Below are 12,020 nucleotides of genomic sequence, written 5' to 3'. Positions count from 1 at the left end.
CGCAAGTCGCCGCCGTCGCTCCGCTCCTCTCTAGGTTCAGATTAAGATTTTCCGTCAGAAGGCCGCGCAAGTGTACTTGCGTCTCACCGTTACCATAGTGACTGGGCCTCCGGACCGCGGATCCTCGCTGCCTTGTCAACATCTTTGAGCGTCGGCAGCTCCGGAGGCCGTGGTAACTGGCGGGTAACTAGGTTTTGGAGTGGGATTTTAAAACACGTGTCTTTAAAGCTGTCTTGATCTGTCAGAGGTTTAGTCTTCGTTCACAGTCTTAATGCTCGAGTCAGTGGGTCAAATTCCGTTTATTCCGATTACTTGAGAGGCTGAGTTACTTTATCTATTCAACAAGCCCTTTGTTCTGATAGAAAACAGACTGTGGATGAGCACAAAGAAACCCCAGACGGACAGACGTGTCAGGGTACAGCCGAAACTAGGTAATTATACCCTCTGACTAAAATGGCGCTTCAGAGACCTAAGCTGTGTATGGTGAAGCCGCATGCTCCCAACATTAACTTCTAGACCTTTTGGAGGATTCAAAGGAAATTAAGACATAGATCCAGCTCCAAGAAGCTTGCAGTCTAATAGAAGATACACACGAAATACTCAAAAAAATTGTGACCATGTTGTGTAGCGCTGAGTATAAGTGTAATAGGATTCAGTGGGTGAGGATATAAACAAGTAAACAAAAGGAGGAGAGGTGCTGTTCAGTTGATCTCAACTTGCTTCTCCTGGGTTTGGCTAGGATTAGCATCCAAGGCCTCCACTTACTTACTTACATTCTGTCTTTCAAACTCTTCACCTAGCATTCAAGTTCATTAGCAAATCATCTGCTTTCTAGGTTATCACAGAGTTTTCCAAAGATTTTTTCCAATAAATAGGTTTGCCACTGAACAACTTAGATAACTATCATTATCCTTAAAGTTTCCAGGAATAATTTTCTCGATACTTGCTGCTTGACTGCTATGCTAGTGACTTACATTTTATGTTTTTATTATGGCAGGACCTAAGTCTGTATAAGTCAGGATAAAACTAGTCACATGGGCTCCAAGTAATCATAAGGAGGGCAGGGATTACAATTTCTGGAAAACAAAGCCAGAAATACTTGATGAACAACGTTTGGAAGTACACCACAAGCACTTGCAAACATGACACCAAAACACAGTATCTGTGGCAGGCAGGGGAAAAAAAAGGAAAATGACTTTGAATGGAAATGTAGACCTACTCCAAGGGATAAAGAACGCTGAAAATGATATATATGTGGGTAGATACAAAATACTTCTCTTGAAAATTTTCTGAAAGAGATGATTGCTTAAAGAAGAAATGATGTGTTGTGGGGTTTATGGTATATGTAGAAGTATATATAACAACAAAGTAATGCAGGATGTGAGAGGGGAAATAGAATATACTCCTGTAATTTTCTCGCATTAAAAGTAGTATAATGTTATTGAAGGCATACTGAAATGTTAAGATGTATACCTTAAGCCTTAAAGTAATCCAAAGCAACGTTCAAGGTTGTACAGCAATAAACCAATAAAGGAGATAAAATAGATTCATAAAATATATTCAGTTATTTGTTTCAAAAGTACAGAATAAGAACAAAGGGGGAACAAAAAATAAATGGCACAAATGAATATAAATAGCAAGAAGGCAGATTTATGTTCAGTCATATCTATCACATTACATATACATGCATGCTCAGTCACGGCCTGTCTGACTCTGCAACCCCATGGACTGTAGCCCACCAGGCTCCTTCATCCATGTAACCTTCTAGGCAAGAATACTGGAGTGGGTTGCCATTTCCTACTCCAAGATCATATTACATATAAATAATCAAAACACTTTAATTTAAAAGTCAGAGATCATCAGGATAGACTTTTAAAAGCAAGACTTAACTGTATACTGGTTATAAGACAGCTACATTGGATATAAAGGTTAAAACTAAAACTATAGGAAAAGATAAATTATACTAATGAGTAGAAAGTAGCTATGTAAATTTTAGAGTAGATTTTAGAGCAAGGGATATTAAAATTAAAACTGTAGGAAAAGATACATTACGCTAATACTAATGAGTAGAAAGTAGCTATGTAAATTTTAGAGTAGACTTCAGAGTAGAGAATATTACTAGGGATAAAGAAAGATAATAAAAATTTATCCAGAGTACATAATACTGCTAAAAATTTGTGAGCCTAATAAGAGTTTGAAAGTATGTGAAGCAAAAACTGGCAGAATAGAAAAGAGAAACATATTCATAATTATAGTTGGATATTTCAATATCCTTATTTCAATAATTGATAAACTAGTATACAGAAAATAACATAGAAGACTTGAAAAACTGTCAGTCATCTAATTACATGTATAGAACACGTTGCCCAACAGCAGCAGGATACACATTCTTTTTAAGTGTACGTGGAACATTTGCCAGATAGTCCATATTCTGGCCATAAACAGGTCTCAGTAAATTTAAAGGAATTAAAATAATACAAAGAATGTTCTCTGATAACAATGGAATCAAGAAATCAGTAACAGATATTAGTAACTAGAATATTCCCAGATATTTGAAAACAAAATATCACTGTTCTAAAGGGCTTTTCTGGTACTTCAGATGGTAAAGAATCTGCCTGCAATGCGGGAGACCCACGTTTGATCCCTGGGTTGAGAAGATCTCAGGGAAGATCCCCTGGAGAAGGAAATGGCAACCCACTCCAATATTCTTGCCTGGAGAATCTTATAGACAGAGAAGGCTGGTGGACTATGCTTCATGGGGTCACAAGGAGTCGGACAAGACTAAGTGACTAACACTAACAAATAACCCATAGGTGAAAGAAGAAACCAGAAAGAAAAAGTTTAACTGAAGGAATTGAAAATACAAAATTTCAAAATTTGTGTAATGAAGCTAAGGCAGTGCTTTGACTGAGATTTATAGAATTAAATGCTTATGTTAATAAAATAGGTATCAAATCAATGATCTACACTTCTACTTTAAGAAACTAGACAAACAAAAACAAATCCAAAGTGAACAGTAAAAAGGAAGTGCCAAAGATTGGAGTTGAAATCAAATAAATAGAAAGCAGAAAATTTAATAGAGAAAAATCACTGAAACCTAAATATATTTTCCAGGAGATTAAAATTCTTTTGTGGACTCCCTTGCTCATAAGATAAAGTCTAAACTCTTTAACTGGGTTCATGTTCCTGCTTGATTTAACCACTACTTACTCTTTCTGACCTGGTTTCTTTTTTCTGTTTTTTAGATCTTCTGTTTTCCCTTCTGTTGGCACCTGACCTTTGTACATGCTGTTTCGTCTGTTTGCCCCCTTCCCAGATGCTTCAGTGTCTTTGCTTCCCACTCATTTCCACCTAGTTAATGCCTGCTCATCCTCTAGGTTTTGTCGGGGTCTAATGCCCTCTCCCCTAACTTGGAAACTCCACTAGGACAGCCACTGTATTTGATTTGCTGTTTTATCTTTAGTACTTAACACATGCCTGGCTTATGGTGGATTATCAGCAAATACATATTTTTTGTATGAATGAGGTAATTCTACTAATGGATCTGTTTTCTTAGGATGTGACCAGTTCAAACATTACTCTTTTTCTGTATCTCATGAATCAATATCCTGAAGAGTGAAAGATCACTTATTCTTGGGCTTATGAGAATTGAGAGAAAGTATTTAGAGGTTTCTCCATTTTTTCACTGTTGATAATTTGCTTATTCATCCATTTCTCTGTGAAGATACTCTGATGTATATATTCATACTGGATAGTTTCATCATTAAGACTACTTTTTGGTTTGTTTTGTTGTATCATCCATATTAAAGAAGAAACTTGGCACAACTTGTGCCAAATAAACTAGTTTAAAATGATAAATTGGGGGAATTTAAGACCATTTCACTTGAAAATACCTTATTTTGCAGTTTAAAGGTAGTGTCAATATGTCAGTGATTGAAAAGTGAAATCAGTGCCTCAACACTCTGATTTTAAGAGTTATGCAAAAAAGATAAGAGGACTTGTGCTGATTGAATTTTTGTATCCCAGGCATTAGCTTTTTATTCCTCAAAACAACTCTGTGATGTAGGAATTAGTACCATTTTACAAGCTTAGTGATTTGCTCAAAGTCTCAGAGCTAACATGGTGTTCAAATTTAAACTCAATTCTGATGCCAAAAGCCATGAGTTCCACACTGCCACCTCCATAAATAATTCAAACTGTTAAAAAACATTCTGCCATCCTAAGGACCAAATGTTTGGTCCCAGAGATATATCAGCTAATAATGGCTAGTAATTATTTCAGTTTATCTGACCATGACAGTTAAATGGTTTCTCTGAGCTAAAATTGTGATAAACTCTTCACAAATAGCACCCTAGTAAGAAAGAGAAGGTAGAATTAAGGTTTTGTCTAACATCAACTTAATTATGTAAAATGCTATTTTCCTCCTATATAAAGCATATGAAAGCAGAACAGTGGGAACTTAGCATAAAATGTAGGTAGTAAAAAAGACTTTCATTAAATGTGAAAAATGCTCACTAGCATTTAATAGTTAAGTCATCGCTATGGAAACTGAAAAAAATGATTAGCTGAAAATGAATTTTCTGGCTTAAGCGTTAAACTTAAGTATTACACTCAGTACGGTAAACTGTTGTTGATACAGAGATTGGGAGAGAGAGTTTGGTCCAGAAGATAAGTTTCAGCTTGTTGCTGGAATGACAAATTGAGACATTTTATTCTCTAGCAGGTAGGAAACTATATGAAAGAATCTCTGATGTCATAATTTCTGGGTGTCACTGGGCTCTTTGATCGTCATTCATTTGGTGAAGATGGTATGAACAGAGGAGAGTCTCAGAGTTCAGGGAACAGAAGAGAGAGGACCGTATGAGATGTGTTCTCCCTTTCTCAATTGTCATTATTCCTGTCATTTAGGAATTTCAAGGCTCTTTTGAGAAAATAAGAAATAAGAGGTAGTCCAGGCATTAAAAAGAGGTTGTAGAAAGTCCTGCACAGGAAGAACTAGAGAGAAATTTGTAAAAGTGCAGTTTGAGGCCTTTTCAGTGGGATGAGGAATAGGTAGATTGAATTAATCTGGGTAATTAATTAAGGGAAAGCCTGGGAGACAAAGATAATGAGAAAAATAGTATATGAAGTGAGAAGAATCTCATGTGATTTTGTGCAGATTGATTAGATGGTTGATGTAGAATAGAGATGCAGCATTCATAGATTAAAATATTTAATATTACTAGAAAACAAGGCCATGACAGCAAGAATAAAACCCTCATATATACTTTAGAGACAATTTTTAGCGCAGTTTTAGCTTGTGCTGGAGCTGTGAATTGTGATATTTTATTTGTTAGCAGGCAGGAAACTATGTGAAAGAATCTTCTGATGTCACAGTTTCTGGGTGTCACTGGAACATTAGATCATCATTCCTTTGGCAGTTCCAGCCTTCCCTGGAAGGTCAGTAGAAGCAATTGATTTATTCACCTCTACAGGAATCAGACTGGGCCTATTTTGGTAAGTATGTATCAAATTAGCTGAAACTTAATACTTACATACAATAGTTAAACTAAGCCATAGATTTTTACTATGGTTTTACTAACTTGTCGATGAATGTGACATTTTTTTCCCCTCAATAATTGATACACAGTCTATAAAAAGTACTATAATATCCAAACTCCAAAGCTTTAATAATTTAGTTTTATTATTACCATCGTAAGTACTTATTAGGCATAGAATACTGCACTAGGCATAAGAAACAGTTATGAGGTATTTTTCACTTTTCCTGTCTTTTGCTGAAGACATGTGAATTTATACAAGAAAGAGCTACTATTGGAGAAGGCAATGGCACCCCACTCCAGTACTCTTGCCTGGAAAACCTCATGGACAGAGGAGCCTGGTGGGCCGAAGTCCATGGGGTCGCTAAGAGTCAGACAAGACTCAGCGACTTCACTTTCACTTTTCACTTTCATACACTGGAGAAGGAAATGGCAACCCACTCCAGTGATCTTGCTTGGAGAATCCCATGGATGGAGGAGCCTGGTAGGCTGCAGTCCATGGGGTCGCTAAGAGTCGGACACGACTGCTCGACTTCACTTTCACTTTTCCCTTTCATGCATTGGAGAAGGAAATGGCAGCCCACTCCAGTACTCTTGCCTGGGAAATCCCATGGACAGAGGAGGCTACAGTCCATGGGGTTGCTAAGAGTTGGACACGACTGAGCGACTTCACTTTCACTTTTCCCTTTCATGCATTGGAGAAGGAAATGGCAGCCCACTCCAGTGTTCTTGCCTGGAGAATCCCAGGGACGGGGGAGCCTCGTGGGCTGCCGTCTATGGGGTCGCACAGAGTCGGACACGACTGAAGCGACTTAGCAGCAGCAGCAGTAGAGCTACTATGCTCAGACGGTCAAGGGTCTGCCTGTAATACAGGAGATGCCGGTTCCATCCTTCGGTCGGGAATATCCTCTGGAGAAGGGAATAGCAACCCACTCTAGTACTATTGCCCGGAAAATTCCATGAACAGCGGAACCTGGGAGGCTACAGTCCATGGGGTTGCAGTGTGTCGGAGACTAGCATTTTCACTTTCACTTTCCCAGGCACTGTTTTAGGTATTAAGGATTAAATCCATGGTGGCAAAGACATAGAATGAGAGTGGGGGTGGGGGGGACAATGATTAAGGAAAAACATTTACAGAATTTTAGAGCACTGGTTCTTAACAGGTGGACATTTTTCTCCCCTTTTCTACCAAGAGACATTTGGTAATGTCTGAAGACATTTTTGACTGTCACAACTTTGGGGGTAGGGTGCTATTGGTGTGTAAGTAAGTGGAGGCCTTGGATGCTACAGAACTTCCCACAAGGTGCAGGACAGCCTCCTCCATCCTCAACAAAAAGTTACATGATCCTAAATGTCAGTAGTGTTGCAGTTGAGAAATCCTGAATCAGAGTGATGATAACTGTTACAAAGTAGTAATAGAGTGCTAAGAAAACTTATAATGGAGGGTTATAAAGGGCACCTCTGAGAAAGTGAAATTTAAATTCAGACTTAATGAATGATTTGGTCCTAACAAGTAAAGAGTGGGAGCAGTGGGGTGGGGAAGAATTCCAAGCAGAGGCAACAGTGGGCAGTAAGGAGCTTATTTTGTGTAGCTGTGTGTGTATCATACACATCTCATGTATACATTGCATTATATATGTATATATAATGATGCTCAGCAACTGCTGAGTAATAGTAGTTAACATCTATTGAGCATGTACTATGTCTTAGGCACTGCATTTTTCATGTATTACTTCATTTAATCCTCATTATTACCCTGGAGGTGGATACCATTACTAAGCTCAGTTTATTTTTGGAAGCATACTTGGTTAAGTATCTTTCCTAAGATTACATAGTTGGGAAGTGCCAGAACCAGGATTTGAATCCAGGTCAATCCAAGTCTCCCATGGCACTTTCTTAACTAACGCACCGTAAGTGTGGAGGAGCAGGGGTTACCGAATGATCACCAGGGACAGAAGGAATAGCTGTAGATATCACATAGATGTGAAACGGCTGTGTATCAAAGGAGGAGAAGTGCGTAAATAGGCAGAGAGGCAGGGAGGTCAAGTCTGTTGTTGCCATAACCAAAGTCAGATAGTTATTTTTCATATAGCAGAAATGGATTTCAGTTATGTTAACCATAGGACACAGTTTAATTTTATCTAGTGGCCATTTTATATTTGCTCAAGACTTAAAATTGTATGTAAGAGAGAGTTGTATAGAGTATGCATGCACTTTTATAGATCTTTAAAAATGTCATTTTTCAGAATGTTTCTATGTGCCTGTAGCAGAATTAATGTTAAGAATTCCGAAGAGCTTTTTGAAAACAGCTCACCTCTCATCTCCCTTATTTTAACTTTCTAACCTAGGTTTTCAGTGAATTATGCCTTTTCGGTTTGGGACTCAGCCAAGGAGGTTTCCAGTGGAAGGGGGAGATTCTTCAATTGGGCTGGAGCCTGGACTGAGCTCCAGTGCTACCTGTAATGGGAAAGAGATGTCACCAACCAGGTAAAAAGTCTTCTTACCCTAATAACTGAGGAGACATATATGGCTATCATCAATACGAGCTTTAGTTAACATTCAGTTAATAAGAAAGAAGCCCCGGAATATTGCTGTTATTAAATTGGTATTTTTTATAAAGGCTTTTTTTTTTTTTTTGATGTCGCCCATTTTTTTAAAAGTCTTTATTGAATTTGTTACAATACTCCTTCTGTTTTATGTTTCCATTTTTGACTGCAGGGCATGTGGGGTCTTAGGTCCCTGACCAGGGATTGAACCCACACCCCCTGCCTTGAAAGGTGAAGTGTTAACCACCGGACGGCCAGGGAAGTCCCATTAAATTAATCTTAACAGAGCCTAGGTTTTCTTAGCATAGAGTCTGTGTGTTATACCTCTGTAAGTCTGAATGGTAGACCATTTTTTGGGGGTAAATATTTATCTTGGTTTTTTTGTTTATAGTTTCAAGATTATATAACAGTCCATCAAATAAGCAAACCTCAGTGTTTTTTATGTGCAGGGCACTGTTCTAGGCATAAGGCTATAAAATATGAAAAAACTCAGACCTCAGATTTAGTGTCACTTTGGCTTTTACTTGACATTTGGCAGAAGGTAAGTGATATAGAGGTGAAGATTCTATGAAACAAAATCATTTTTGCAAAATTGAAGAAAACTATAATAGGATTTTTTCTTCTGTTTACCATAGCAAATAGTACATTGATTTTTCATGGCTTGGAAATTTTCAGAACACGAATTTAAACTTAATAAGGGAGGTACTTTAAACATCAGAGTTGTTCAGGTATAAAACAGATGACTTTGAGAAATAGTTATCACTAGTCTTTAGAAATGTTTAAGGTTGGGTTATTGTTTGGTGGGGATGTTGGAAAGGAAATTCAAGCGCTCGGTGTATTTTTAGACAATGTCATTTAAGGCTCTTTTAAACTTGAGATCCTATTGACATTTGAATAGTACATGGAGTCAAATGTTCAGTTTTATATTTTTTCCACAAATAGTTTTTAAATCACTCAACTGGAGTGATTTTAAGATGCATATACATATGAATTGCCATAGTATTATCACTTAGGTTTACAACTATGCACTTCCCCCTCCACTTTTCTTGGCTATTAAGTAATCACTGCATACCTTTCAGAATGAACATATGGAAGGTTATCTTTATAAATTTCCTTTGATTAAGTGTATGGCACACCATTTAGCCACATTTTCTTTGCAATGTAAGTCTAAAATGTGCTCTGTTAGTGCCACTGTGTTAAAATTATTTTCTGACATTGAGAGATTTCAAAATGACTTAGCTGAATATGCATTCAAACTTTGGTGCTCTGAAAAAAATTTCCTTTTTTATATAGCACTACATGTCATTTGTTGTTTTATTTAGGCAACTCCGAAGATGCCCTGGAAGTCATTGCCTGACAATAACCGACGTTCCCATCACTGTCTATGCAGCAATGCGAAAGCCGCCTGCACAAAGCAGCAAGGAAATGCATCCCAAGTAGCACCATTAAGTCTTTTGTGGAGGTCTGACTAGGTCAAGGGTAACGGGCCGGGATCATCTTATGATCCGGTAAACAAATAAAAGTGGTGGCACCTTTGGATGATGACAAGAGTTGAAATATTTACTTTTAGTTGGGAAAGACAGAAGTGTCGTCTGTAAAACGTGTGCAGTGATAAGTCATCAGTTATGTTTGATAGATAAGACAGACTAATATTTCACAGTTAGAAAGCACCTTCGAGATCATCTTGCTCACAGTGGATCATTAATATCAATAATTCATGGTGAAGCTTAAGTCACCTTGATTATCAGACAGGAAGGGCTCATCCTCAACGCTTAATGTGTTTTGGGCTGGTTTCCTTTGCTTATATTTGAATTGCTACTTAGCTGAACCCGTTCACTTGAATACCCCAAGCCAGTTTCTGTCTTTTGATAATGTTCTGCGTAGGAATGATTATACTGGGTGAGAAATGGAACCCTGTGGGTTATGTATTTTGGAATAATACCCAAGACCAAAGGAGATTCTTAGTCCGTGGTTAATCTGCAAAGCATATGCACTGCTATCATAAGGGAGCTCAGATTATTGGTTAAGTTATTATAATGAGGTCAAGGCTATGATTCTAACCCCAAGGAATAATGATGTCTCCTCATCACACTCTACCTCAAGTCCCAGCCAGTCATCTTGAAATTGTCTATAGTTAGTATTGAGAAACTTCAGATGGATCATTTTATTTGATTAGACTTAAGGTTCAGTTTTGAGGTCTAGGCCAGCGTTTTCTGTTTTCTTTTTCTTCTTGTAATGGTTCCAAGAAACTCAGCTTGCTTTCTTTTCCTCTTGATGGTTGCCACCCTTCATTCTATAAAATTTTTTTTTTCTAGAAGACTGACTTTAGTGTCAGATAGTTTCCGCAGTTTCTTCCTACATTACATAAGGCTTATCCATAAGCCTTTTAAATGAAAGGTTTATTAGCTATAGTTACATGGACATAGATGCATGTGTGCTACATGAGGTGAAAATAAAAACTGTTCATCAGGGATTTATAAATGGAGAAACTCTGAGAGCTCACATAGTGGTGAGAGGTGTTTGAATTCCAACCAGCCAGATTGGAGAGACTTTGTGAACATGTGTGGCATTGAATAGAGACCTCAGAAAGGTCATAAATCTTAGTAGGAGGTCTAAACTAGCAGTAGACTAAAAACTAACATACATGAACATGAACAAAGCTTAAAAATAAGACGAGAGAATCAAGGTGACTCATGAGTAACTTAATTATCTGCCAAACAAAAATTTAAGATGCCGTAAAGGAAGAGAACAAAATCCATTAAAGGAAATTGCCCAAGGCTGGGGAAAGCGTGATGGGAATGGAGAAAGGAGTCATGAAAAATTCCTCCGAGCTCATACAAGGCTGGGAATAATTTGTGTTTCAACCATAGTAGAAAGATCATTTAATGATATATCAGTTAGATACTGCCTCAGTGGGGGTGGGTCTAGAGTGGAGGATAGCTCTGGACTGAAGGCTGCTCTGCATCTGCCGTAACAAAGCTTAAACTGATTCCAAGTAACTAAACTGCATCCAAGGAGGGGAAATAACCTGCCCATCCCATGATTTGGCAGATTACCAGGCTTTCACCTATAAAACTCATCTACAACTCTACCCACACCATCCTGCCCCCGGTAGTATCCTCTGGGAATGGTGTCTTCTGGTGCTATGAAGTTAATAAATTGAGTGACCTTATCCATGGTAGCCAACACTTTCGTCTACTTTTCAAGACTTGAAAGGTTACTAAAGACTTGAGGGAACGCTTGTCTCTCTGATATGATATGCCATTTTTTCCTTGGAATTCTCTCTATGCTAAGTCGCTTCAGTCATGTGTGACTCTTTGCAACCCTTTGTAGCCCGTCAGTTTCCTCTGTCCACAGGATTCTCCAGTCAGGAATACTGGAGTGGGTTGCCATGCCCTCCTCCAGGGATTGTCTGCATAAATTCAGGTAAATCAGAGATCCGTAGGGCTCAGGGGCACCCAAGTGGAGGAGTCAGTATCACTTTTTCCTTTTTGAAGATTGCCAAGTACTTTATAAGTGATTGCCTTGGGAGGCAAGATGAGGGGGTAACTTTTATGGAAACCTTACTTTCCTGAAATTTATTCAAAGAATATTTATTGAGCACATACCTACATGTCAGGTACTGTTCTAGGTTTTTACAACACATCAGTGGATAATAGACAAAATTCATGAAACCTGACACATAGGACAGTACCTCTATTGTTGCCTTTCTTTACACAGACTGTGTGTATGTGTGTGTGTGTGTGTGTGTGGTATGTGGTACGTTGGGGGCATTGTGGTTTTACTGCTTATACTGAAATGACCTCTCTGAGCCAGTGTGTGTGTGTGTGTGTGTGTGTGTGGTATGTGGTACGTTGGGGGCATTGTGTTTTTACTGCTTATACTGAAATGACGTCTCTGAGCCAGTCCTAAAGAGAAGGGATTGGCTTCACGCCTC

General features: G+C 38.3%; 1 protein-coding gene across 16 annotated transcripts; it reads left to right on the top strand.

Moving 5' to 3' along the window:
• The first annotated feature begins 27 nt into the window (after window positions 1–27).
• On the top strand, window positions 28–9,631 carry FAM229B (family with sequence similarity 229 member B). Of its 16 annotated transcripts, none has more exons than XM_070795963.1 (5): window positions 40–172; window positions 363–431; window positions 5,337–5,439; window positions 7,886–8,024; window positions 9,406–9,631. In XM_070795963.1, exons 4-5 carry the CDS (start codon window positions 7,900–7,902, stop codon window positions 9,521–9,523), a joined length of 243 nt encoding a protein of 80 aa, XP_070652064.1. In that variant the 5' UTR covers window positions 40–172; window positions 363–431; window positions 5,337–5,439; window positions 7,886–7,899; the 3' UTR covers window positions 9,524–9,631. The 16 variants fall into 16 exon arrangements, with proteins under 16 accessions (XP_019822749.1, XP_019822748.1, XP_019822746.1 ...); XM_070795956.1 differs by having other exon boundaries at window positions 46–172; window positions 5,337–5,496; XM_019967189.2 differs by lacking the exon at window positions 363–431 and having other exon boundaries at window positions 34–172.
• Window positions 9,632–12,020: the final 2,389 nt, after the last annotated feature.

This window comes from Bos indicus, chromosome 9 (genome assembly GCF_029378745.1).
Source record: "Bos indicus isolate NIAB-ARS_2022 breed Sahiwal x Tharparkar chromosome 9, NIAB-ARS_B.indTharparkar_mat_pri_1.0, whole genome shotgun sequence".
Lineage (NCBI taxonomy): Eukaryota > Metazoa > Chordata > Mammalia > Artiodactyla > Bovidae > Bos > Bos indicus.
This window is presented reverse-complemented; position numbering and strand designations above follow the sequence as displayed.

What these genes read in the sequence shown, in the direction of transcription:
- FAM229B (XM_019967190.2), top strand. Translation starts at nt 7,900, where the DNA reads ATGCCTTTTCGGTTTGGGACTCAGCCAAGGAGGTTTCCAGTGGAAGGG. An exon ending in AAAGAGATGTCACCAACCAG is followed by an intron (nt 8,025 to 9,405) that starts GTAAAAAGTCTT and finishes TGTTTTATTTAG; the next exon opens with GCAACTCCGAAGATGCCCTG.